Genomic DNA, 25,858 nt, shown 5'->3' with positions numbered 1-25,858 from the left:
AGCCACAGGGTTTTCTGATTTTCTGTTTTTTGGCAATCATTACATGTGCTGACATGGTTAAATAGAATGCTTTACCAAAACGACCAATTCCTACAACATATTGGTTAATCAGTAGTTTATTGCTGTAATACATTTTAAATTTTAAAATTGTATTGATTTTCGAATAACAGAAAGCTCTGCCCTTTAATTTTCAAAAGTTCTGGTGAACTCTAAGGGCGTAAACTTTCATCATGACGTGAGTACACTGTGTATACGACATTTTATTTTACCCGAGTTCTTTCTCTTTTGCAGACTGTGAAACACATGTGGCCTTTTATTTGCCAATTCATAGAGAAGTTGTTCCGAGAGACCATAGAGCCGGCCGTGCGGGGAGCAAACGCCCACCTCAGCACCTTCAGTTTCACCAGAGTCGACATGGGTCAGCAGGTCAGCCTCTCCTCAGGTGCCCTTGTGTGTGTGCACCTAAGACGGCGGTGAAAACCGAAACCGTGGGCTGAGTGCTCCATGTTCCTTCCCAGAGAGCGCTGCTCCTGGGAGGCCTGGTGGGGCTTGTGCAGCTGCTCCGGGCACTGCCCCTCGTGGGGTGCCCTTGCCTCGCCTGGTCCTTCAAGGGTCCGTCCCTGCCCTCCTCTGTCCACTGTGGTCTTTCGGCCAGATCAGGTTCACTGTGTGTGTGTGCAGGGGGTGGGAGGTAGGCGGGGCCTTTCTACCCCTCACTGTTCTGTCAGAATCAACTTTGTAGAGTTTTCAGCAGAAGGGAGTTCTGTATGGGAACTTACTTAAAGGGTCAGTAGCTAACAGTGAGCCAAAGGCGCTTACCCCCAAGTTGTTCACACCGTCAAGTCGGGACTGTAGGGACGGTCCCGGGGCCTCCCCTTAACCGCCCAGGGGAAGGCAGGGGTCCCTGTTGTTGCTGGAACCACAGCCCTGTGCACCGCACTGCCTCGCGCACTCGGCTGCGTTGCGCTTCGCAGGTGCTGTGGGTCTTATTCAGATTGAAGGTTTGTGGCAACCCTGTGACTTGAGTCCATCGGTACCTTTTTTTCTAACAGGCTCAGATGATGACGGTTAGCATGTCTTTTAATGAACATATGCTCATAATATGTTATTGCACACTTACATGTACTAGACTACAAAATAGAGTAAGCAGACCTTATTTTAACTTGTTTTTTTTATTTTTTTTAGAGGGGAAGGGAGAGAGAGGGGGAGAGAAACATAGTGTGTGGTTGCCTCATGGGCGCCCCCTACTGGGGACCCGGCCTACCCACCCAGGCACGTGCCCTGACTGGGAATTGAGCCGTCGACCCTTTGGTGCACAGTCCGGTGCTCAATCCACTGAGCCACACCAGCCTGGGCTAAACAGAACTTTTATATGCATGGGGTACGCCAACTTTTGTGGGTTCGCCTTACTGACAGTTGTCTTATGGCCCTGGTCTGGAACCGAGCCCGCGGGATCTCTGAGGAGGATCTGTGTGTGCAAAGGAAGTCCGCCAGTTCCTGGTGGGGCTTCCAGTGAAACCCTCGGGGCTGCTCAGTTAGTGATCCTGACAAGCTTCCTTTTTTATTTTTTTAAGTCCGGTAACTAACAACAGTTTAAGGTAACTTGTCTTCTTGAGGTGTAACTGACCTTTAATGTTATTTTGGCTTTAAGGTAACATTGTTTCCTGCAACCTAACAAACAACTCAGCAGCGCATTTCAGGACACCCACCACACAGTGTGCCAGCAGCAGAGCCAGACACGGGGGTCTTTGCTTGGCCTGTTGGGATTTTAATAAACGCGGCTGGTGTCTGGCCGGCCCCCAGACTCATTCCCACCCCCCACTGTCCAGGCCGCCCACCCCCATCAGGGGCGATCTGCTCTGTGCGGGGACAGCCCAGCCTCACCGGAGCTCTGCAGGACCCAGGCTCGCATGCGGGCGCATGCGCAGTGCTGCGACCCCAAATACAGCCGGGCTGCGGTCGTCCGTCGCTGGCGAGCACAGACGCCTCACAGGGGCCCCTGGGACACTCGCCCGTGCCACTGACTTGACTTCTGCAACCTGAGAAGGTGGCAGCAGGCTGTCAGCAGTCAGAATGCTATGTGACTGTGAAGCAGGGGTCAGAACACTGTTTCAGTTTCGACAGGCACATGGGGTCCCTGAGGCATGTTCTTCTCCCGTCCCCTTCTCTGCAACCCTTTAAAAATGTAAAAACCGTTCTTAGCCGAAGCCAACCTTCGCCTGCTTGCTCTGTGCCCATGTGGGTGGATATCCAGGGCTCTGACCCCTGCCAGGTTGGCTTGAGGAAGACTTAGGTTCCTGCTGTGAGGCGCCTGAGAGCGTCGCTGGGGAACAGCAGGAATGGGGAGAGCGGGCCTGACCGGCAGGTGAAGGCGGCCACATGGCTGCACTGGCATCCCACAGGGGCCGCGAACTCAGGCGTCTGATGGAGGCAGAGGCCTGAGCAGGGCGCCGCGTCCGCACTGCAGGTCTGAGCTGAGCCCTGCGGGTGTCTGTCCTGTCTTAGCCGATGCCCAGACACTGGGGTCGGGTTGACCCCCTTCCTCTAACCTGCGATTGGAGCTGAGGGAGACTCGGGGTTGGAGGCAGACACCCACACTGCAGGCACTGAGCCCCACGCCCACTTCCACTTGTCTACACAGCACGGCAGCCTTGTTTCTGGTGGTTCGTCTGGCTGAGTCTGAGCCGGTGTCGTCAGGGGGAGCCCAGGACCCGGGGCGTGGGGAGCGTGGGCTCTTGGGGAGGATGGAGAGCTTCACCCTGGGGCTTGCTGAGGGACCTCCACCCCACCAGCAGGGGCGCACGGAGCTGTTCCCGAGCAGGAGGGTCTCGGGTGGGTGGACGGAAAAGGTGTTGAATGGCATTGTGCGTGGGTGCCCAGAGGGCGTGTCTGTGCCGATCCGCCTCTGCCTCCACAGCCATTGGACCCGGACCCTGCCTCACGTGTCAGGGGTTGAGAGTGCCCACAGCTGGTCATTGTGATGCATTCAGAAGTCCCCTTTTTGTGAAAATCTTAAGAAATGAAAAATTACAAGAAATAAAAAAAGGAAAGGTAGTCAAGTTTCATGCAACGTGGTAGGAGAGAGTAGAGGGGAAAGTACGAGGGGAGAGACACGGGCCGCGTGCCCTCCCTGTGCCCAGCGCCCCGCGTTCCTCGTGTTCTGGGTCTCACGGTCACCCCGTGTTGGAGGGTCAGAGGTCCGGCACCGCGCTGGGCTGGCCCAGCGGGCTACCGTAGTGTCACCGGACGCCGGGGCAGTTCGCTTCGGCTCTGTGCTGTGTTGTGAAGTTTGGTGGTTTTGTTGATGTTTTTGCCAACCCCGTGTTTTTAACATAAGCCACTTCTTGGTCAGCCCCTCAGGGTCAACGGCGTCAAGGTGTACACCGAGAATGTGGACAAGAGGCAGATCATCCTGGACCTTCAGGTCAGGTGAGCTTTCGTCTGTGTGCTGTGGGGGCCGCGGGTCATGGCATCTGGCATCCCTTGGCCCCGCCCGTGTGGTGGGGGGTGTAGCGGGCGCAGTTCTCACCTGGTCTTCGGTTTGTGTAAGTGCTCGACGAAGACCCGAACTTGTCTGCTCTCTGAGTTCCCAGTAGCCTAGATAATTGCCATTCGTAAAACATGTTAGGAAAAGAAATTCAAGGCACTAGAGGGAAACTACAGATTGAATTCCTTGCAACCATTGATGCCAAACTCCTTAACAAAATACTGGCAAACCAAATTCGGCAACACATTAAAAGGGTCTCACACGGTGACCACGTGAGGCACATTCCTGAGATGCAAGGATCGTTCAACATGGAAACCCCCCAGTGGGGCGGGGTGCCCCTCCGTGATGGTTGGAAGGAAAAAAACCATGTGATCATTTCTGTGGATGCGAAAAAGCCTGTGGCAAAGTTCAACACTGTTTCACAACGACAACACTCCACACAGTCAGGAAGGTGAGATTGCCTTAAGCCATGGTGACACAGAGCAGTCACCCTCCTCAGTGGTGGAGGGCGGAGAGCTTCTCCACGGTCGGGTCATGGCCAGGGTGCCCACCCTCACCACTGCGGCGTAACCCAGCACAGGAAGGCGGTTAGGAAGAGGAAGGAATAAAAGGCATCCAACTTGAAAGGAAGAAGTGAAGTCATCTCTGTTCACAGGTGGTACAATCTTCTGAGTAGAAAACACTGAAGATCCCACAAAAAACCTCTTAGCACCAACAAATGAGTTCACAGCAAAGTCGCAGGACACAAAATCAGCACAAAAATCAGTTCCAGTCTATACATGGTTAGTGTACAATTCGGAAGGAAATTAAGAAAAGCTTCTTCTGCAGTAGGACCAAGAGGAATAAAATGCTTAGGCATCAGTGGAACCGAGGAGGGGACGGATTGTGTGATGTGAAGTGCGCAGCGTTGCTGTGAGACGTTGGTGACGACACGTGGAAGACGGGTGCTGTCCCACGTCAACACTGAGGGCGGTCGGCAGCACCGGTGCACACGGCCGCACGTCTGGGGAGGGCTGACTTCCAGCACAGTCAGCGTGTGTAGAGCGCTCCCACAGCTCAACAGAGAGACGAATGACCTGATTCGACTACGTCAAAGGGCTCGAGTGGACCTTACTCCACAGACGGCGTACGAATGGACCGCAGGCATGTGGGAAGATGCTGGACCTTACTAAAATCAGGAAAGTGCAGATCAGCCACAAAACGACAGCCCCTCACGCCCATCCTGATGGCCAGCTATCCAAACAGACAGAAGGCAGCAGGTGCTATGGCCGGGAGCGCGGGTTCCGTGCAGACAGAGTTTCAGAGGTGCGGTGTGCAGCGTTCCGGAGTCGGGGGTGCGGTCGGGGCACACAGACCCCACCCACAAGGTGTCCACGTTCACGTACAATCTCAGTGACTTCGGCAGTGAGGAAGATGGGGCTTCACCCAGCCCAGCACCGGAGTCTGGGGCTCTCGGGTTTTCTCAGGACTGGGAGCCTGGGCGTCTCTTTACTTGTGGAGAAATGCCATCTGTACTTTGTTGTTTTCAACAAACATGGTTGTTTATAAAACAAGTGAAAGTATATTCCATCACAACACTGCCCAGGGTTCCCTTTGGGAAGGGACGTTTGTCACAGGACCCCAGGCTGCAGCTGCCCTCAGGGCCTGTGGGTCTGGCGAGTCCCCGGGGGCAGTGACGCCTGCAGCCCCAGCTGTGAAACAGACTCAGGCTGCAGGCTGCACCTGGGGTTGGCTGTTTCACTATTTGTTATTTTATTCAGATTATTTACCTTGCAGGTCTGTGGCAGTGAACAGAATGTAACACAGAACTTCTCTTTGCTAGTTTTGTAGGAAATTGTGAGATTGACTTGGAGATCAAGCGATATTTTTGTAGAGCTGGTGTGAAAAGTATACAGGTGAGGTTTTTTCAAACTTCATAGTCTTCTACAATTCCCTGTGTTCTGCTCAGAAAGAAAATGGTGAAGATTTTACTTCTTGGCAGTTAGATTTCTCTGTGGGCTCTACCCGAAGCCTCACCAAGCCCGTCGCGTGCCTCGTCCCGCCTGGCCAGGCCCTGCTCACTGTTACACGCTTGGCTTTCCGTTTGCACTAGATTCACGGTACGATGCGGGTGATCCTGGAACCGCTGATTGGAGACATGCCCTTGGTGGGAGCCTTGTCCATCTTCTTCCTCAGGAAGCCAGTAAGTCGACATTTCTTCCACCCCCGCCTTCCCACGCACTGGTGAGCAGGCGAACGTGTCGAAGGGCACGGGGCGTGGGGAGACGTGGTTCTCTCCTTGGCTCTGATGTGTGGGGCCTGCTCGCTCACACCCCTGCAGGCCCTAACGAGGGTCTGTCTCTTCCGGTAGACAGGGAGACTTTGCCTCATCATAGAAATAATGTGTTGGTCACAGAAATTTGAAAACACATTTTTTCAGTGGTTTGTTATTCACATTTCCGCACCCATCACTGGGTGTGATTTACGGACACTTGCTCACTGAGCCCTCGTAGCTGTAGTGAGACAGCGACACGGTTTCCTTTACTGACCGAGAAGCGAGACCCTCCTCTGTCCACGTCACAGCGTCAGTCTGGGGGCCCGCACACCACCTGGCTTTGCCTCCTGTACCCCTGCACCCGACACACGGCCTGCTGTCACAGCGTGTGAGTGGACTGTAGTCCGTACAGTGGGCTTTTTTTTTAAAAGATTTTTTTATTTATTTATCCTTAGAGGTGAAGGGAAGGAGAGGAGAGAAATATCAGTGTATGCTTGCCTCTCTGAGTCCCCTGCTGGGAACCGGCCCGCAACCCAGGCATGCACCCTGACCGGGAATCGAACCACGATAGTGAGGTTGGCAGGCCGGCGCTCATTCCCCTGAGCCACACCAGCCAGGGCTGTCCAGTGGGCTTTTCAAAGTCATAAAGGTTCTGACACTTGGGTAACCCAGCCATAATGTTCTTCCTTTACATGGTGGGATGTGTATGTTACTCCAGTTTTTTATTATAAGTGGCCAGTACTCATTATTGACTACAAAAATAAGAGAACAAAGGTATCATTTCTATGTAGGCCCCCCTCTTCCTGGCTCCTGCAGCCTCTGGTTGGTGTCCTGCCTCAGCTGTGTCCTTAGTGGCCGTCACTCACCACTAGGGCACCTTCCCGAGGTGCAGAGGGCTCACCGGGGGTGGCCTCTCACTTGTACTGTGGCGGAGCCGGGTCTCTCTCCCCAGCCTCATCTCCTGTCACTGTCCTGGGAGCATCCCCACCGGCTCCATCCCCCCCTCAGGGAGGTGTCACTCAGGGTCAGTAGCAGCCCAGCACCCTCCCTGGCCCCTCACCTGGTCCTCTCCACAACTCGGCCTCAGCCCTGTGTGCCCTTCCCAGGGCAGCGTAGCCAGGTCTCCTCCTCACGCCATGGTGCCCAGAGAGCCCTGGGCCTCCTCACGCACGACCAGTAACTCTTAGAAAGCGCAGCTTCCATCTCCGCACAGTTCAGTGCGTGTCTGAGGACGGCTCGACCCATGTCTCAGCCAACTCACCACCACACGCCGTTTAGTTGCCTTTGAGGATCCCTCCCTGGAGGTGCCATTAAATCACACACAGTTTAAAATGGGAATCTCTTGTTGTACAGTTCGCTGCAAGTAACCTAATACAAGTTATGGTTGGGTTTGTCTAGACCAGACTGGAAGTGGTGCTTCCTCCGCATCCTCGCCGTGTATTTCCACGGACATATTATTCTCATTTGCTTTCTATTGCTTAAATGGGGGCTCGTTTTGAATATATATATATATATATATATATATATATATATATATATATAAATATTTTACTTATTTTTAGAGAGAGGGGAAGGGAAGGAGAAAGAGTGGGAGAGAAACATCAATGTGTGGTTGCCTCTCATTTGTGCCCTACTGGGGACCTAGCCTACAACCCAGGCCTGTGTCCTGATTGGGAATCGAACTGGTGACCCTTTGCTTCACAAGCCGGTGCTCAGCCCATCTAGCTACACCAGCCAGGGCTGAATATCTTTTAATGACAGTAGTTCCCCCTTACCCACGGTTTTGCTTTTCATGGTTTCAGTTACCTCTGGTTGACCATGATCTAAAAATATTAACTGGAAAATTCAGACCCAAACAGGTCATAAGTTGTAAACTGTGTGCCGCTCTGAGTGGCGAGGTGAGATCCCCAGAGCCCCAGACATGTGCCACCTCCCGTCCAGTTGGCAGGCCCCATGCCACCTGCCTGTGGGGGGCCTAGGAGCTGGCGCGAGGTCAGATCAGCCGCCGCAGTGCTGTGTCCGAGCAGCTCTGACTTCATCCTCATTCTCATTTACATTCGTTATTGCCGCTCATCTCTTACTGCGCCTGCCTTATGAATTAGGCTGTGACCCGGGGAAAACGTGGTTTGCAGAGGCCCGTCCCCCAGACCCGGGGGGGGGGTGGGGTGGGCACTGCACACAAAGCAGCATGGTGCCACTCCAAAGCTGTTAAGGAACCTTTGTGCTGCATTTTAACTTACTAAAATACGGAGAAGTGAAGAGAGTCCTAAAAGATTTTAAAAGTCAGCATATTTGAGCATTAATAAGCATAAAAAGCTAATCTTTGGCAAATGGCGGAGTATTGTAATTTGCGATGAATTTTTAACTATTTAATGGAGTGTCCTTTTATTGGAGTTCAGAATCCAAATACCCTTCCTTAGTGGATCTTCTAGGTGTGGTTACTTTAAAAAATAACATCAGCCCTGGCTGGTGTGGCTCAGTGGACTGAGTGCCGGCCTGCAAACCAAAAGGTCACTGGTTCAATTCCTAGTCACGGCACAGGCCTGACTAGGCACAGGCCACCCCAGTAGGTGGCACGCGAGAGGCCACCACACACTGATGTTTCTCTCCCTCTCTTTCTCCCTCTCTTCCCCTCTCTCTAAAATTAAGTAAAATCTTTTAAAAATAACGTCATCATAACTTCCAAACAAAGTTTAGTGCCTAGAAAAGAAGAATGAGGCTCTGAAAAGTTCAGAATCTTTCGTTTCCTTATATGGGGAATAAAGTCACCCAACATATGCTTTGGACAGAGGGAGTCTCTTCAGTTACTTGCAACTGGAAAATATGAGAACAAAATTCACTGCTGGCTGCCAAGTCATTCTTCTCACCCCAGTGAAAAATACAGTGGGAGAGAGATGTGGGTTTTTTTGTTTTCTGTTTTTAGTCCCGATGATTTAGAAGCACAGCGTCAGAGACCCACAGGGGTCCTTTGCACACGTCTCTGCTTGTCGATGGGTTTGGATCAGCTTTGATGGTGCGCAGGTTGTGTGGCGGTGAAATGCGGCTCGGGGTCCTGCAGCCTGGTTCTCCCCTCTCCGTTCTTTCGCTTCCTACTGTGAACTTGAACCACTCATTTAACTTCCCTAGGCCTCGGTTTTCCCGTCTCTAACGGGCAGGGGGTGGGGGCGACAGTAATACCGACCTCATGGGATTAACTGTAAAGAGTAGATACACGTCAGTGGGCGAAACACACTTGACCCTGGGCCGGGCACGTACAAGTCCTCAGGTTTTTGAGAACCAAAACGTCTCCCTCCGTGTGGGTCCAGCATCCTGTGGGGCCCTGACACCGGAGCCCACGTGCTGGGAAGCACAGGAGCTTGGATGAAGGCTCCGGTGGGAGGCAGAGCAAGCCAGCGTCTGCCCCTGGATGTGTCCGTGGGATTGGCAGCCGCTCACTCCTGCTGGCTGGACAGCTGTGGGGATCGCCCTGGCACACACTCTTGGCTGTTCGGAACCCTTGGGTCCTTTTCAGACCCGTCCCGGGGCTGCCGCTGAGACGAGAGCGAGTCCAGGAGGCCTGTGCTGGAGCTTGCCTGGGAGACACTCGGGCGGCTGCCGGCGTGTCCACCCTGTGGGGCGCTCCCTCAGCTTTGTTTCCTCCTGTGTGGGGGAACTCGAGTCGTCCTTGTACAGCGATTGTGCAGCCGAGGTGCCTTAAACAAAGGGGGGCTTTACTGGAAAGTAAAGGTTGCCTGTGCCGCTGTCTCATGAAGCCTGTGTGGGGCTACAGGCCAGTGCAGCCTCTGGACCTTCTCCCCGGGCATGCGCTGCCTGCCCTCGCTGGGCCACTCTTGCTGAGGCCACTTCCTGTGGTCCACGTGCCAGAGTCTCAGCTGCCCGTGCCCCACAGAGGCAGTGAGCCGCCCGTCCCACCCTGCTTCAGCGGGGCAGGTACGGGCCACAGGAGTGGGCAGGGTGCAGTGTTGGAGGAAGGCCCCCCATAGCAGCCCTACAGCCCTGTGGAGGGGCAGCAGTGAGGGAGGCCTCGCCCCACACCACACCTCACCTCCCGTTCCAGCCCTGGTGGCTCTGGAGGCGTTTGTCCTACCAGGTGCTCTTGGAGTCCCTTAGTTTCTTGGGTCTGCTTCCATCAGAGGGACGGGTTTGCTGCATCCCAGTGGCGGGGGCGGGTGCCCCGCATTGTCCTGGCCCGGGGTGCATCTGGGGCCTGGTGCTCTTTCAGTGACTCTACCCTCCTCATGCCTGTGTCTTTGGTGGGTCTTGCGCGGGTGGGTTTCCACATACTGATCCAACAGCATGGGTTCTCCGACGGTCAGGGCCGGGGTGGTGCCTTCCCCTCCCCAAGGCATACAGGCATCTTCTCTTCTTGCCCTGTCCCCAGCTGCAGTGGGCTCACTGTGTGTCCCTCCCTCAGGGGCCTCTGTTTGTCACGGTGGGGAGGGGGTCTTGTGTCCCTCAGGCAGCATTGCTGCCTCCCAGCCTCACCCCTGCAGCTGTGGGTCGCCCTGGTCCCCAGGCTTTGCAGCCAGCCCACACTGCTGGCCCACCAAATGGGCTGTGCACGCCCTGGGTCTGTGGGCGTGAGTGGGTTGGCGCTGACTTACCCCCACTGGCTGTGAGCACTCAGCCTCTAGCTGGAGTCGTCTCTCCCGCCCTGTGGGGCCGCTGCCTCTGGGGAAGGGTTGCCGGCTGGCGGGGGGCCCCGTTGCCTCAGCTCCAGTGGTTAGCTGTGTCCGGTTTTCTGTATCCCTGCCGGAGGCTGGCAGTCCCGGGAGCTTTACAGCATACGAAAAGTATTCTTGACCTTTGCTACCAGCCCAAAGTGACTAATTCAGAAACACCGGAGAAGGGTGGGGGCCACCAGCCTGTAGTCTCAGCAGACTTCCCAGGTGATTCATGTTCTGTACCAAATAATTAATGCACTTAGGGTGCCTGGGGTATAGTAAGTGCCGCAGTGGACGGTGGCTGTTGTCGAACTGCAGATTCTGCTCCGTCCATGCAACAGTGCGTCGTGGGAGAGCAGGGAGGAGCCGGGCAGGGCCGTGTGTTTCTGTGAAATGCACGGATGCAGTCGTCTTGTTCCACGTGGAATGTGACCCTCTCGCTGCTTGTCCTGTGTCTCACAGAAGAGCCACAGCAGCCTGAGGTGGTTTCCTGCCTTTGGAAACATGACTCCCTGGCCCTTCAGTTTCCCGAAACAGAACTGAGTCATCCAGGCGCAGGGGGACGGGGGCACTAATTTTAGTAGCTCATCCCTCCCTGTGGGCTCCTCCCTGTGTCCCTGTGTGGACTTTCCAGATTCAGCTCTCAAACCTCTCACACACACGCGTTCTCACATGCACTCACACACTCACACTTGGGCTCACACACTTGTCCGCCGCTCCCTCCTCTATCCACTCAGGGCCCTTCCTGTCCCCGAGCTCCCCCTATGCTCAGGGACAGGTCAGCTCCTCCTTCCAGGCCTGTGTCTCGCGTTCAAATTCCTCTTCCCACGCCCAGCTGGGTCCTGTCCTTCCACGAGCCCTGCGCCTGCCTCCCTGGCGTGTCGTGTCTCAGAGCTCGGGCAGCATTTAAACACACGTGTCTTATCATTTTGATGAGGGTCGTGTGCGCAGGCCCTCCATCGCTTGACAGGTTTGTCATCCTTGGCCATAGTCCCTTCCAGGGGACCTGCCCTTGGCAGGCCCCCATCAGCCCGGGGGTATTTCCATCAGCTTTCTGATGGAACAGGACACCCAGGCCTGGCGTCTGCTGTTCTTCAACGCCCCTGGTCCCTCTCAGTGCAAGACATCTGTGGACATGATGTCCGGGTTGGGGGACAGTCACCCCGAGTTGCTCTAGCTTCCAGGCCTCTTGTCTTTGTGCGGGGTGTGGGTCTGTGCTGCTATTAGCCAGGCGGGACACATCTCATTTCTCTTAGGCTGAAAAATCTCAGTCTTTCAGGACTTTCAAAATTGGGTGCTTTCTAGTTTGGGTCTTTCCAAGAGACCCCGGACTCCTGGTTCGTGCTTGTTTATAACCAGCCACTTCCCACAGGGAGTTGAGCCGGAACGTGTTCCTCCAGCTCCGTGGGTGATGCGATCGTGCAGTTTTAGCATTCCCTCCCCGGGTAGAAAGCACGAGTAAGCTGATTCTGTGCGGTCTCCATTTGACAGGAAGAGCAGTGTCTCCAGTCGACGGTGTCTACCCACCCACACCCACACAGCCAGCTGCGCAGGAGTCGTTCTAAGACAAATGCCCACTAGAGAAATGAGCAGGACCCCTGGGTGTTGAATGAGTGGAGCATGTTCCACTCATGTCAGAGAAATGCAGGTGGAGACAGTGGTAAAGTGCCGTTTTTAACTGCAGACTGGACGGGGTTTTCATTTCTTTTTGGTGAGGGTATGAAAAAGGACATTTTCTTACACTTTCGGTGGGAGTATGAACCGGTGGAGTGCGTCTTTGTGGTCATTAGGTAGCACCGTCAACGTAACACGTGAGCGTGTCTCTTTGACCTGAACTTCTACTCTCTGTACGTCAGCTGCACGCGCGCACCAGCACATGCACGTGAAACGATGCCCACTGAGTCTTGACTTAATAAAATGTAAGAATTCTCAGTGCCTGTCGAAGTGGGATGGACATAGAGACCACCACGTGCTTTTACTGGGGAAACTAGGACGTCGTCACCGCACAACGCAGCGGGCAGCTCTCCGTGCCCTGGCGGGACGCTGGCCGGGGTGGTTTTCCGAGCGAAGAACAGGGTGCGGGACAGTGTTCTGTTGGTGAAGAAACAGATGGGGGGGACCTGATTTGGTCGTTGTAAATAACTCGGGTAACATTCTGTCCCCTGTTTTTTAAACAGCTTTTGGAAATTAACTGGACAGGACTGACCAATCTTCTTGATATTCCCGGACTGAAGTGAGTATTCTGTTGAGTGCTGTGGTCAGCTCAGTGGTGGCGTCGTAGGCCTGTCCCCTTAGGGCCGGGCCTGTCCCCTCGGGGCTGGGCCTGTCCCCTCGGGGCCGGGCCTGTGCCTTCGCAGCAACCGGCACCACCCCGGGCGCTGGGCCCAGAGGTGCTGACGCAGCGGCAGCAGGGCCGCAGGTCAGATGTTCCTAAGTGGGAGGGGCAGCCTTTCACTGTCTTATGAGTTAATTTGTAGATTTGGGTTTTATTGGTTTCCCAGAAGAATAAAGAAAACTGAAACAGCACACATATGTTCTGAGACCAGCCCTTTCTGGGCCCTTTTCGAGCTGCAGCCGCTGCTCCATGGGGGGTGGCGCCGGCCCCGGCAGCTGAGGGGTGGGGTGCGCACCTGCATCGTCACCCCTGGTTGTCCCTCCGCTCGCGGGTAGCAACTCAGTGTGTTGGCCATGAGGTTTTCCACAGGAGCACCTGGGTCCGTCAGCCTCGCATCCCTCCCGGGAGCGGTGATGTCCTCCTGGCCCTGTCACGGGAAGGAGGAAGTTTGAAATATTTTCTGTTACAAGACAAATTGAGTGAAACGCGCAGGAGCTGTTCAGTGGTAAATCAGTGGTGCAGCTGTGTGGGAGTGCAGGGTGCCGTGAACTGTTGAGGACACAGCCTCTAGGACAGGCAGCACCCCCACCGGGGCGTCCACCTGCTGGTTTCCGCCTGGGTTGGAGAGGAGGCAGCTCCCACCCTGCCGGTGGGTTGCCGTGCCGTCCGTGCTTGTGGTGAGCGGCTGCCAAAGGTGGCAACTGACAGTCTCTCTGTTCTTTTTGCCTCCCCCCCAACAGTGGTCTATCAGATACTATCATTTTGGATATAATATCAAACTACCTGGTGCTTCCCAATCGAATCACTGTTCCGCTCGTCAGCGAGGTTCAAATAGCCCAGCTGCGGTTTCCAATACCAAAGGTAAGCTTGTCCCGGCCTCTGTGACCACCAATAGGCGGGTGTGGAGGGGGTGGGTAGCAGCCCTGGGTGTTAGGGCCTCGAATGGGTGGTGGTACATCTGGTGGTTTGTACCCCAGAGGTGCCGGCTGGTGCCTCTAGGCCGCAGCCAGGGCCTCAGCTGGCGGAGGGCAGCGTGAGAGCCTGGTGCCCGACTCAGAAAGCCAAGCTCTGGACGTGCAGGTTGTCCCAGCCTGGTCTCTGTGCTGGGACGCGGTTTTCTCTTTGAGAGTCTAATGAGTGACACGGTGAGAACACATACCTTCTGTGCTGGTTGCGGCAGGAACATCACCCAGGACTATTCTATTCTATTCTATTTATTTAATTATTTTTAAGATTTTATTTATTTACTTTTAGAGGGGAAGGGAAGGAGAGAAGGACAGAAATATCAATGTATGGTTGCCTCTCGTGTGTCCCCTGCCGGGACCCGGGAACTGGCCTGCAACCCAGGCATGTGCCCTGACTGGGACTCGAACCGCGATCGCGTGGTTCACAGGCCTGTGCTCAATCCACTGAGCTCTACCAGCCAGGGCAGGACTATTTTAAAAAGGGTTTGTGGAGGAGACTGCAACCCTACCCAAAGGTAGCCTTACCGCCTTTGTTTGCCTTGAAAGAAAGAAAAATGCGTATTTTGTATTTATCACTTAAACCGCATTTAGGAACTGAGAACGGTGTTTAGAGTCTGAGAGTGGCATGTGCTTTAGAGTTTCCGTTTCTTCTCTGTGAAAGAGGCTGATCACAGTGCTCCACAGGGTTGCTGTGAACATTGGGCAGAGTGACCAGTGCACAGCACAGGCTCCCCAATGGGCCGACACACCCACGACATAGTGTTGCTCACCGTGGAGTCCAAACAGGGTCGTGGTGGGCCCCACGAGGCTGGTCTGGTGCGACAGCTGCGGCCCTGGGTGCGCACCTGGCCGCTCTCGAGCGTCTGCCCAGAGTCTCCAGGGGGCCCAGCCACTCACACCCCACGTCCTGCCGCCTCCGGCCTCCTGTCCGAGCAGCCCCTGCCTGGCTTCCTGAGCGCCTCACACGTCTCTTCCCTGTGCACCACATTCCTGGGGGGGGACGGACGGTCGGCACCCAGCCGGGGCTCCTGTCTGTCAGGTGAACTGGTGAGCAGCTGGTGCTCTTGTCCTTCCAGGGCGTTCTCAGGATACACTTCATTGAAGCTCAGGACCTTCAGGGGAAGGACACCTACCTTAAGGGGCTCCTCAAGGGGAAGTCAGACCCCTATGGTGTGATCCGCGTCGGCACCCAGATCTTCCAGAGCAAGGTCATCAAGGAGAACCTGAGTCCGAGGTGGAACGAGGTGTATGAGGTGAGGCTGCGTCCCCGAGTCACGCCTCCCCGCTGCCACCCGGGACGGCGTTAATTCAGGTGGCAGCTGAAGTTCTCTTTGCTTTACCTTCCCGTCTGAAAAGTGCGGCGCCTTCTGTCCCTGCAGTTGGACGTGTCCTGCTGACACGTAACATTTTAGACTTTAAGTGCCTAAAGTCGTCATAACCAATAATTGCAGCGTTTTTTCATAATGTGAGTGTTTTACATTGTTATCAGCACACACAAGCACATGCAGGAATGAGATCACTCTGTCTTGTGAATGGTCGTCTAACACAGCAGGGCGTCCATACCCGTCAGTAAACGTGGGCGGGCCTGGTTCCTAACAGCCGTTTCCTGAATAGATTCCATCGTTTCTTTACCCGAAGAGATCCCCGCTCCTGGGTTCAGCATCGTAACTGGCCGGAGCATGGGCAGGGTGAACCTGTTCTTTATTTACGTGGCCGCCTTTTCCCGCCTGACGCTCCTCAGAGTGGAGGTGCGGCCGCAGCAGTTCGGTGGGTTTGGGAGCAGAGCCCTGCAGAGCTGGTGCCCGTCCTGCTCCACCAGCTCTGGGCCCCGCCCCCGCCCGTCTCTGAGTGGGGCCTGGGGCGCTGGTCATCCAAGGGTGGCATCTGCGTGGAGCCTGCACCAGGCTGTGGGCTCTCCTGGCTTGGCACCACCAAGCTTGGCCCCCGGAGGTAACCCCACCAGGACTGAGCACTGCAGACCATCGCTGTGTGGACATCCGTTTCCTGACGAGAGCGTGTGGTCTGACAGTGAGAAACGCCAAGTGCTTTACCAGGGCTTCGTGCTGGAGAGAAGCACGTGGTGACATTTGCTGGGATCGTCACACTCGGCAGGTGACGATGCCAGTAACAGTGTGGGTGACCCCGGGTTGTCACTTTTTCAGGCCCTGGTCTATGAACACCCCGGACAGGAGTTAGAGATTGAGCTCTTCGACGAGGACCCGGACAAGGACGACTTTCTAGGAAGGTGAGTCCTCTGCGTCTGAGCACAGCGCAGGCTCACTCCGTGTTTAGCCGTCTCTTAAAGCTGCAGTGTAGCTTCAGAAGCAGATCAGCGCACGTGTTGTATTCGTTTTTAAACGGCTGCCGGATACGACATTGGTCCCACCTCAGGCTTCCCAGCACATGTTTCGTTCCTGACGAGTTGCACATGTAAGAAGAAGGAAGCTTCTAGATCTGGGTCCGTCGCAGCAGCCACTGGATGGATTCAAAGTGAACGGAGCCTGGACTTTGCTTCCCTAGCTGTGCGCGCCGGTGTGACGTGTCCGGCAGCCCTGGTGGCTCGTGGCCCTGCAGGCCCAGCCCCCAGCCGTCCCCCCGTACAGGCAGCGTGGCTCCAGGTGTAGAAACGGGGTTTTAGCCATTGTCAGTCTGTTGGGCATTATTGGGGGGGGTAATTTACATGGAAAAATAAATATTGATTTGCTTACTTCAATTGAACAACCAGGACAGCTGGAAAAAGGCACAGGAGTAGGTGACATTGGACAGGTTTGGTCTCATCAGAACTGGCCTGTGTGTCATGCTGTGACTTCAGGATTCCCTTACGAGACAGTGTGACAAGGAGCAAATGGAACGTTTTAAGCAGTTCATTGAACAGGTTGTTTGCACTTGAGTGAAACACTGTGTAGGCCAGATTTCCCCGATTGAAACTGGAGGGAGCTGGCCGGAGAAGACATGTGAGACCTCACCTGAGACAGATCGTGGGGGAGGGGCGTGGGCGGAGCTGCAGGGCGCAGGATCCTGTTGGCTCCCCTCCGGGGCTGGCGGGACCTCAAGCTGGGGTCACTGAAGTGTGCATCTGCGCTCTGACTGGTGTGTGCGCCCTCCCCAGCCTCCTGCTGGACCTGACCGAAGTGGAAAAGGAACGCCTTCTGGACGAAGTAAGTCCTCCGGGCGCCTGGCGCCGTGCAGTGCGTGTCCACCGAGCGCTGCTCCCCGCCACAGTGCCCGGGAAACGTGGTGTTTGCCTCTCAGACACGGAGGGGGGCTTGGGCCTCTTAGTGAGAGCACCGTGGGAAGGAGTGTAAGAGCCAAAGCGCAGAGCACTTACTGGGTGCCGACCACACGCCAGACGTGCCCCTGAAGACGCGAGCGCGGGCTGACTCATTCCAGGCAGGCGCAGGCTCTCCCCCGGGGTCAGGCGGCTGGCTGGGAGCAGCTGTGTGATAAGGGGCGTTTGATCGATCGGTCAGTCAGTTTGGTCGATTGATCGATCGGCGATGAGCATTTCAAAGCCGAGCGGCGCTGTCGTGCTCCTCCGTGCTGTCGCTGGGAGGTCGCCGCGGGAAGGGTCCGTGAGAGCAGCGGGGTGGGCAGCAGGTGGCGGCTCTGCGGGTGGGGCGCTGCTGTCAGAGCCTTTGGTGTGAGAAAGGTGGGCGCGCTTGGGAAAGCAGAGCGTGGTTAGCGACCCTGGTGGCGGCCTGCCCCTCAGAGCATCCACGTCAGCGCTCACGGTGAGCGCCGCAGGCCCCGGTCCCGGCCGGCTCTTCCAACACTGCAGTTTGGGGCCATCTTTGAGTAAGGGCTTTGATATTTTAAGCTGAAACAACTATTGACTGTTTTATAAGGATGAATAAAAGCAAACATGCTAACTTGTTTGATACCGAAATTCAGCATTTGGGTTCGATGTTTTATTGTCTCTGGGCTCACAAATTTTAGTCAAGTCCGTACATTGGAGCCAGTGGAGCCGGGAGGCGTTTGGACCCTTGCGTGTAGATCACGTGTGAGAGTTCCTCACCCCCTGGGGCTTTGGTGGGACCCACCCGTTGGTGTTTGTGAGGCGGTGAGATGGCCTTGGGCAGCGGGCAGGGCCGAGTGCGTTCCGTCGGTGTGGACCGCGTGCCCAGGAGCACGACCGCTGACCCCGCGCGTTTCGTCTTCAGTGGTTCGCCCTGGACGAGGTCCCCAGAGGGAAGCTGCACCTGAAACTGGAGTGGCTCTCACCGGTGCCACATGCCGCCCGCCTGGACCAGGTACGCAGCCGTGTTCCTGACCACCGACATCAGTTCTCCCAGGGTGCCGTGCCTCGGATTGAAAAGCTGTAGTGGGACTCTGCACTGTTGTGCTTAAGTCACTTCAGTGGTCTCAGAATTTGAAAAGAGACCTGCAGGTCATTTATACCTGTTTGAAGGGACCCTCACACCTTGTGCACTGTATCAGTGCAGGGTTCGGAGGGCCACAGGTCGCTGCGTGCTTCCTTCGACGTGAGGACAGCCCTTCCCACATCCCCTCTCTGCTTGCACGCACTGGGTGGTTCGGTTCCCCTCTTCCCTGTTCTCGTGAGCATGGCAGGCATAACCAGGGAGCAAGACTCTACCCCGTTGGAAACGCCCGGGCTGAGGCGTTTCCCCTTCCCCGTAGGTGCTCACAGACATCCGAGCCGACAAAGGCCAAGCCAACGACGGTCCCTCCTCCTCCTTGCTGATCTTGTACTTGGACTCAGCGAGGAACCTTCCGGTAGGTAGCACTGTGGGAGCTTGCTGGGGGGCTCACTTCCACACCGCCGCTTGCTCCTGTGGTTGCATCTTCCCTCGGTCCCAGCCGTGGGCAGCTGTGGGAGGGATGGGGTGTCTTCACGTTCGGGCACCTTCCTTGTCGTCACTCAGGACACTCAGAGTGGTCTTTGCTCTGGCGCGTTGTGTGAAGAAATGCCCGATTCAGAGGGGGTCTCTGCTCTTCCTTCGTAGTCAGGGAAGAAGATGCTCTGCAGAAAATCACTAAATAGTAAAGCTTGGTTGCTCATTCTCTGTTGGCATGGCAATGAATTGAAGCACCTCTGAGGACAAACCCATCCTGGCTGCCACATGGCTGGGGGATGGGTGGGACAGCGGGGGGTGGGGCGGCGTGTGAGTGGAGCCTCTGGCCCCGGGGCACGCTGCACAGCAGACACACGCCTCATGTCTCCTGCCACCACGGCTTCTGCGGCCCAGAGCGGGTGCACCTCGTTTGCATCGCAGTTGCTTTGCTCTGCGAAAAACTGTCAAGGACAGGAACCACTGTAACTTGGGGAAGAAAAATTTCTACATTCTCAGGCGGGTGAGGCCTGCTGGGATCCCCACACCGAAGTTCATCCCCACTGCTGGTGAGAAATGTCTCCTGCTTGTATGAGTTCCGTGTGTCGCGCACGTGTTCAGGACGTGGTCCTTCTCACTTTACTCCACGTGGCGGAGGCCTGTTGGGTGGAGGAGAGAGGACTGCTCCCACCTGCGGGGGCTTCCTCCCCCGGTGGCAGATGCCCACTCGTCCAGGTCGTTTGTGCCTGTCCCCCAAGTCCGTTGTCCCTGTGGACACACGGGGAGCAGAGTGGCACTCGGCCCTTGGCTCACCTTGGTGTGTCACCTGGGCCGCCTGTCTCTCTCACCTCACCGTGACTAGACGGCATTCCCTGGATTTCATGAAACACACACCTCACCTCAGCACCATTTGAGGTTTCAGACTTGTGCGTTCCTCGGGCTTTGTACAGCGTCACAGTGAATGTGCTTCCTGTATGGGTGTGCTTCCTTTAAAGTTTTCAGCAGTTAAACTTTAATTGTTGTTTTTCACAACAGGAACATGTACCCGAACTCTTGTGTGAAATCGTTTCTATAGTTGACCCTTAAACGACATGGGGGTTAGGGCTGCAGGCGCCCCGTTGAAATCCACAGAGAGTAGCCGTCAGCCCCCGGCTCACCCAGGGTCCCAGCCCTGATCAGAGAGGCAGGACCCCGAGCAGCGTGTGTCCATTCCTTGCAAGCCACTGAGACGCGTGTTGTTCGAGGGTCAGCCACAGTCCTGCTTTTTAGTGACAGTTTCCTCACTGACCTTGACGTCCTAATTTCTCTCGAAGTTATTACCTTCACCTTTGGGCCCCTCTGCCAAGTCTGAAATCTGGCTTTTTCCGTTACAACTTATCTCATCATTATTCCACCTTCCCACAGAGTTTCTCTGTGGCGGAACTTCTTGTTTTTGGCCACAGGCACGTTGGCCAGCAGGCCCCTCACTGTGCCGGGCGGAGTGAGCGTGGGGTGCATGTTAGGACGTACAGGGTAGTGCTGTGCCGGGAGTTGGGGAGAAGGAGGAGGCTGCGCTTCAGAACTGTGTTTTATCACATAAGTTAAAATTTTAATGACATCATGTAGCAGACACTGAAAAAATAAAAACCAGGGGAATTTGTTAACCTGCTGTTAAGGGCCCTGTGCTCTGGCCGCCAGGCGCAGACGGCCTCCCCAGGCCTCCCCAGGCCTCCCCAGCGCCGCCACGGTGCTCCCGCCCGCTGGAGCTTCCCGAGGGGCGTGGCCGCTGCCCTCGGTTCCGTGGGTTCTTGCAGTGCCCTTTGCTCTCCTGTTTGTGGTGCTTCTCCTGTGCACTGACCACAGCCCCCATTCTCTGCTTCCTCCTCCCATTTCCACTTCCCAAGAGTGTCTACGAGGGAAGCTTTGGGTGTGGCTCCTTAAAAGAGAGGCGTGCGTCCGGACTGGTGCTCTGTGCAAACACCGCCTCGGTCTATAGAGCGCTGTTTGTGAGTGCGGGGGGGGGGGGGTTCCTCCTGTTCCCACGGTGCCGCGAGAATGTGCTGGAGCTCTGACACCACCCCCTCGGGTGGAGCGGCGTGGCATGCTCCTCGCTGTCCTTGCATGGTTTCCGTTGCCGTGTGTGCTTGTTTTGTGCTCGTTTTGCGACATGTAACTGTGCTGTGACTAACACTGGCTGCCACATCTGATAATGAGATGAACAGACCGGGTGAGTCATGAGGAAGCCCACAAAAAAGTAAAAATAAAAACCCTCCTGTGGAAAAAGAGAAGCCATAACGATTCATTTGATTTTCTTGTGGTTCATCTCAGTGTGAGGTGTAAATCTTTCTTTGCAGGCTTTCAAAAAACTCCAATCTGCTTTCTCCTCCTGACCCAAGAGAAGTTTTAGAACATAGCTCTCCTTAAAAGTCCCTGCTGAGCCCGTGGGGCTGGTCACGAGGACAGAAATTCACCAGTGGGCCTGGGAACTGGCCTTCCCCTTCACTGTTTGACCAGAGCTCCTGAGAGAGAAAAAGATGGTTGGACTTAGAATCATTCAGCTTCTGTTAAGGAATTAAGGACTTTCCCAGAGCAGAGGATGGTGTGTTTCTGACCTTGCTCCATTTCCCAGGCCCGGCTGGGGGCCCCGAGTGCTCCTACCCTCTCCCTGCATCCCTCCCCGCATGGCCCTGGCTGCCTGTAGCAGACGGTTATTTTTACTTGCTCTGGGGTGACAGGGCGTCGCCAGTGGCTCAGTCGTGAGTGTGAGTCGCCCGTTCTTGACAGATTGCTGATTTCATTCATCGATAGTGAGATTCTTCAAGTTCATTTGGTCCCAGAATCTAATAGGCCGCTTTGCACTGTGAAGAGCTCATTCTGTTTCCACTTGGAAAAGGGAGGCGGGCGGAACTCGGATGACAGGCCCATCACCCGCTGACGGGGGAGGAGAGCCAGGACCCAGGGGTGGGTGTGAGGCCCGGGGCGCGTGTTGGCGTCTGTCGTGCACCCCTGTCGTAGAATGGCTTCCGTGGCTCGTCTCTAGAGGCCAGCGCCCTCCTTCGCCAGAGGCCCCGCGGGAATCCTCTTGACTGGTGTCATTGCTTTGTGCTGGGCCCTGGTGACACGGCCTGGTGATCAAAACCGCCTTTCCTCCTCTGGGATCCAAGTCACGTGCTCTGCTTTCTGAGTCACATGTTGGCATCACGGAATGCTCTATACATTAAATTCGAACAGTCGTTGCTTTTTAAAAACCCGTTGGTTTTCACCGTGAAATTAGATCAGTGCTTTCTCAATTTCCTCCCAGGCCCGAGCCCTTCCCTACGTCCAGGAAAGGTTCTGGTGGCTGCGAGCCCCGTGTGCTCCTACCCTCTCCCTGCAGAAAACGCCCTTAGTTTTCAGCTCGTCAGTCATTCCCCCAGAGGGGTAGCGCCACCGGACTCTGTCCCGAACCGGAAACGGCCTCTTTCCATCGCCAGCTCAGCACTCGCTCTCCTCTGATCCAGTCTCGGGCTGGAATTTCGGAGGAAAGCTGAGGGGGCCAGCTTTAGACCTTCGGCTCCTAGGGTAACTCGTGTTTGCAGAACAGTTTCCACGGTTCTGCGTGGATGGCTCATTTGGTCTCGGGCAAGAGGGTCACTTTCTCAGATAAGGAGCCAACACAGTGCGAGAGGGACTGAGATTAGAGATCCAGGGTCATGGCCAGTGAGTAGCCGAGCTGGGCTTTGAACTCAGCACGGACCCAGAGTCACACCCCTGAGCTTCCTGTCTGCTCCAGCCCAGTCGCTTTGTTAAGTTTATGATGCTGTGCGTGGGGTTTATCTGAGACGGGTGGTGTTCACACACAGGTCCACTTTATGGGAAAGTCGAGCGGGTGCTCTCTCCCTTGGAAGCACAGGTGGCATTGCCGCCCCATTCATGGTGAGGGCCCCAGGTGGAAGGCCTCACGCTGGGCGCCTGCCTAGTGCACCTGGATGATCTGGTTCGTGCCACCCCCAGGCCTGGCAGCTTCCACGACGTTACACGGCTCCCCTGGGCCCTTTATCCTACACTGCACAGCCTCTCTGCCTGCCTGCTTCGTGGTCACTGCTGCGTGCAACCATGACACGTGCATTTAGCACACAGCCTGCCTGCCCAGAGAGAGCTTCCCTGTCTGGGCTCCCCTCAGTGACATGCCCTGGGGTCCCAGTGCCCTTGAGCTGGACAGGCGGCTGCCTCGGCTGCTCCGGCTGAGGCTGGCTCCCACGGGCACTCGGCCCTCTTGGCTGGATGTGCGATCTCCTTGCCTGCCCAGCCGGCCACAGTCACGAGAGGCCGGAGGCAGAGTGTCCATTTCTTCATTATAAAATCTACTGTTTATAAAAAAAAGTAGTAATGAAATTCAATTTGTCATTTGAAGTTAATTACAACTAAAATGGTGAAATCTTTCATCTTATGTGTCTGCCCTTGAAGGAGCTTGCAAAACAACTCAGTCTTTCCCTTTCAAGGGCAGAAAGGAATGAATTTACAGTCAGTTCAAGTAGGTCACAACCCGTAAAAGTAGAACTTTAAAGCCGGGAGAGACTCCTGGTGATCTAAGCAGCCCCAGTGTTCCTGCTCGGCAGAGAACCGGTCGGGGTGGGGTGGGGGGTGCCCAGTGGAGAAGGACCCCTCCCTGCCGAGGTTCTGCACAGAGGGAGTGGACTGGGGAAGGGAGAGCAGTCGCGTCTGCTGCTGTAGCATATCGTTGGCCGGAGAGTGAATTGGCCACGCAGGGACCATTTGTCGGCACTTCAGATAAAGACCTCTGTGTAATTATAGGCATTTTAGGGTTTATTCAGTAAGCAAAGGAGAGTCACTGGAAGCCTTTCCTAATGTTTGTTTGTTTGCATAATGTTCATGTCATTAACCATACATAAACTCCTCATTGCATGTTTTATTAACCCTTCGTATATTCATTTTCTTCTGACTTGAAAGAGTAACCCATTAGAATTTAACCCCGATGTCTTGAAGAAGACTGCAGCTAAGAAAGCTTTCAAGGTAAACAATGGTTTTCCCTTTGAAAAGTTCGTGAAGACATATTGAAAGAGATGATGCCTTAACCCTCGTGGGTTTATGACTAACTAGTAATTAGTTGTCATTGGAGAGAGCCTGTTTTTGTTACCCCAAAAAACAGTAGTTAGAAGAATTTAAGTCAACTTCAAAGATAAATTTTATGAAGTTCCAATGTGATAAATTAGATACCGGTTCTGTTGAGCTGAGTGAGGCGGCAATATGTAAGGTGGTTGTCAATCATCTGTATTTTGATTGGGCTCGAAATTGTGAAAATGGTGAAGTAGAAGACCTGTTTAAAATCTTAACCACCTTTCAGATTATGGCTGGGAGGCTCTCCTTGTGACTGTCTGTTCAAGCATCACCTCTTCCAATATGCCGAGTCAGGCCGTCTCTGATTGGCGGCCTCCGTCTCTGATTGGCGGCCTCCGTCTCTGATTGGCGGTCTCTGAGCTCTGTGCTGCTGGGCGGGGCCAGGCCTTTCCAGAAGCTCTGCGTTCACTGAGTGAGGTGTATGGAAAACTAAGCTCCACTCCCCAAACACCATGGACAAGCCTTGTCTGGCTAAACTGTTAGAAGTTTCTGATGACTTACAATTTTTTTTTTAGTTTGTTTGAACATTTTAGGGTTAAATATTTGGGGGAGGGTTCAAATGTAATTGTTTTAAGAAAATTCCATAGAAAGGAATCGGGAATGCTTTAAAGTCAGTTTCATCTAGAAGGATGATTAGATTTCAAAAGTGAGAGAGGCTAGTGAAGTCCGCTTTGCGGTAGCTGCGCCCTCCCTGCCCTGGGTGCAGAGGAGATGCCGTGTGGCCCAGCAGGAGATGAAGCAGCGGTTTCCAGAGAGACCCTGACGGGACTGCATGGGCAGCCCTCCCTCCCCGTTTCTGCGTCGTGGTCAGAGCAAGGCTGCAAGGCCGGACTGCCTGGGCTGGAGTCCCCACAGGGCCACTCCTCCACGCGGCAGGATAGTGGACCCTCTCGGTCACTCACAGGACAGAGGGGTAGTGCCTTCCCTGCTGGAGCGGTGAGTGAGTTCGACACGGTCATGCGTGGAAGGGGCTGCGTACAGCTAGTCCAGTGTGTTCCTTTTAACTGTTGCTGCATCTCCGCATTTAGGCCTGACAGCTAGGTTCTGGAAATGGTATTGTGTTCGTTTTATGGACTGAAATTCACCTTGAAGAAATGTGGGCCTCCACAGTCCAGTGGTGAAGAGCTGAGGTGTAATTGCGGGACAGTCCTGACTCACTTGCCCGATGCCCCGTGTCTCCGAGTGGCGCTGATGCCGTCTGAGATGGCATCGTGGCGGAAGACTCGGTGATTTAGGATCCCAAACATCATCTGTTTTAAGACACAGCACTACTTTATGTGAAAGAAAGAGAGAGAGAGAGAGAGAGAGAGAGAGAGAAAGGTGTCAGTTAAGGCTTGACTTGATGGCGTTTGTGTTACACACGCTGCAGGAATTCGCAGGGTGAACAGGTATCTGTCGTGTCGCTCACACGCGCAGCCAGAGGGGGTCTGGGGGCAGAGCCAGCGCGTTAGGGAAGCGGCTCCTGCCATCTTCCCGAAGGCAGGTCCCAAAGCCGCTGTTTCCTTGTTTTTAAAGACGTCAGAAAGTTTAAAGAAAAGGCGCATCTTAAAAGGGACAGACACAGGAAGTCTCTGGGAGTGAGCGGCTGCTTTTGCAGAGATGAAGTAAGTAGGTGTGTCAGTTAAGAAACACACTGGGCTTGTGAATCAGATTCAGACAGTAGTTGTAGAGTCAGCCTGGCAGGAGTTGGCCCCCAGAGTCACAGAGTGCGGCTTGGGGCTCAGGCCTGCTGACGCTTCCACCCGGGGTGGCCCCTCCCTTTAAGGCCAGACGGTCCCTCGCTGCACCTGTCTGCCGGGGAGGGTGGGGAGTGGGGTCTGGATTCACCGAGCACTTGTGCTCCGCTGACTCCCCAGGTCCGCTGCTCGGGGAAGAGGGAGAAAGTGCGTTGAAGGAAACGCGTGCGGTCTCTGCCACCGCCGTCTGCAGCCCGTGAACTTCTCACAGCGTTTATTTCACTGTGCGGCACTCACTCACGTCATGGAGATGACCCAGAAAATAGATTATGGCAGTAGGTTTGGGCCAGCAATGTTTTATTCAAATAATCATGTGAACTTGATGCTTACTTTTGTCATGGCTGCAGTGTTGAGGATTGACTTCAAAACTGATACTAAAACATGGTGATCTTGTCATTGGTTTCCACAAATGTATTTAACTGCATCTTCTGTGGGGCTCAGTTGTAAATAAACCTCATGTCCCGTGTATGTTGTGATTCACTGTGATTTATCAGCTCTCTGTGCTAAGGATGCTTCTTACCATTTTAAAA

The 25,858-nt window shown here is 54.8% G+C and overlaps 1 protein-coding gene across 3 annotated transcripts in view; it reads left to right on the top strand.

Annotated features, from left to right (window-relative positions):
* ESYT2 (extended synaptotagmin 2) overlaps nucleotides 1–25,858 on the top strand; it is a 54,923-nt gene that overhangs the window by 15,685 nt on the left and 13,380 nt on the right. For 2 of the 3 annotated variants that reach the window (XM_037049522.1, XM_037049524.1), the window contains exons 3-14: nucleotides 292–426; nucleotides 3,353–3,429; nucleotides 5,310–5,382; nucleotides 5,580–5,669; nucleotides 12,583–12,638; nucleotides 13,481–13,601; nucleotides 14,782–14,958; nucleotides 15,868–15,950; nucleotides 16,815–16,863; nucleotides 17,866–17,955; nucleotides 18,344–18,439; nucleotides 23,425–23,487. In XM_037049522.1, the coding sequence (XP_036905417.1) occupies nucleotides 292–426; nucleotides 3,353–3,429; nucleotides 5,310–5,382; nucleotides 5,580–5,669; nucleotides 12,583–12,638; nucleotides 13,481–13,601; nucleotides 14,782–14,958; nucleotides 15,868–15,950; nucleotides 16,815–16,863; nucleotides 17,866–17,955; nucleotides 18,344–18,439; nucleotides 23,425–23,487 (1,110 nt within the window). The remainder of the gene's footprint in view (nucleotides 1–291; nucleotides 427–3,352; nucleotides 3,430–5,309; nucleotides 5,383–5,579; nucleotides 5,670–12,582; nucleotides 12,639–13,480; nucleotides 13,602–14,781; nucleotides 14,959–15,867; nucleotides 15,951–16,814; nucleotides 16,864–17,865; nucleotides 17,956–18,343; nucleotides 18,440–23,424; nucleotides 23,488–25,858) is intronic. The other variant, XM_037049523.1, reaches the window with a different exon arrangement.

The sequence above is a fragment of the Sturnira hondurensis genome, unplaced genomic scaffold (assembly GCF_014824575.4).
Source record: "Sturnira hondurensis isolate 20B ecotype Veracruz unplaced genomic scaffold, ASM1482457v3 Scaffold0006496, whole genome shotgun sequence".
In the NCBI taxonomy this organism is placed as follows: domain Eukaryota; kingdom Metazoa; phylum Chordata; class Mammalia; order Chiroptera; family Phyllostomidae; genus Sturnira; species Sturnira hondurensis.
Note: the sequence above shows the minus strand (reverse complement) of the source record. Positions and strands in the feature narration are given on the sequence as shown.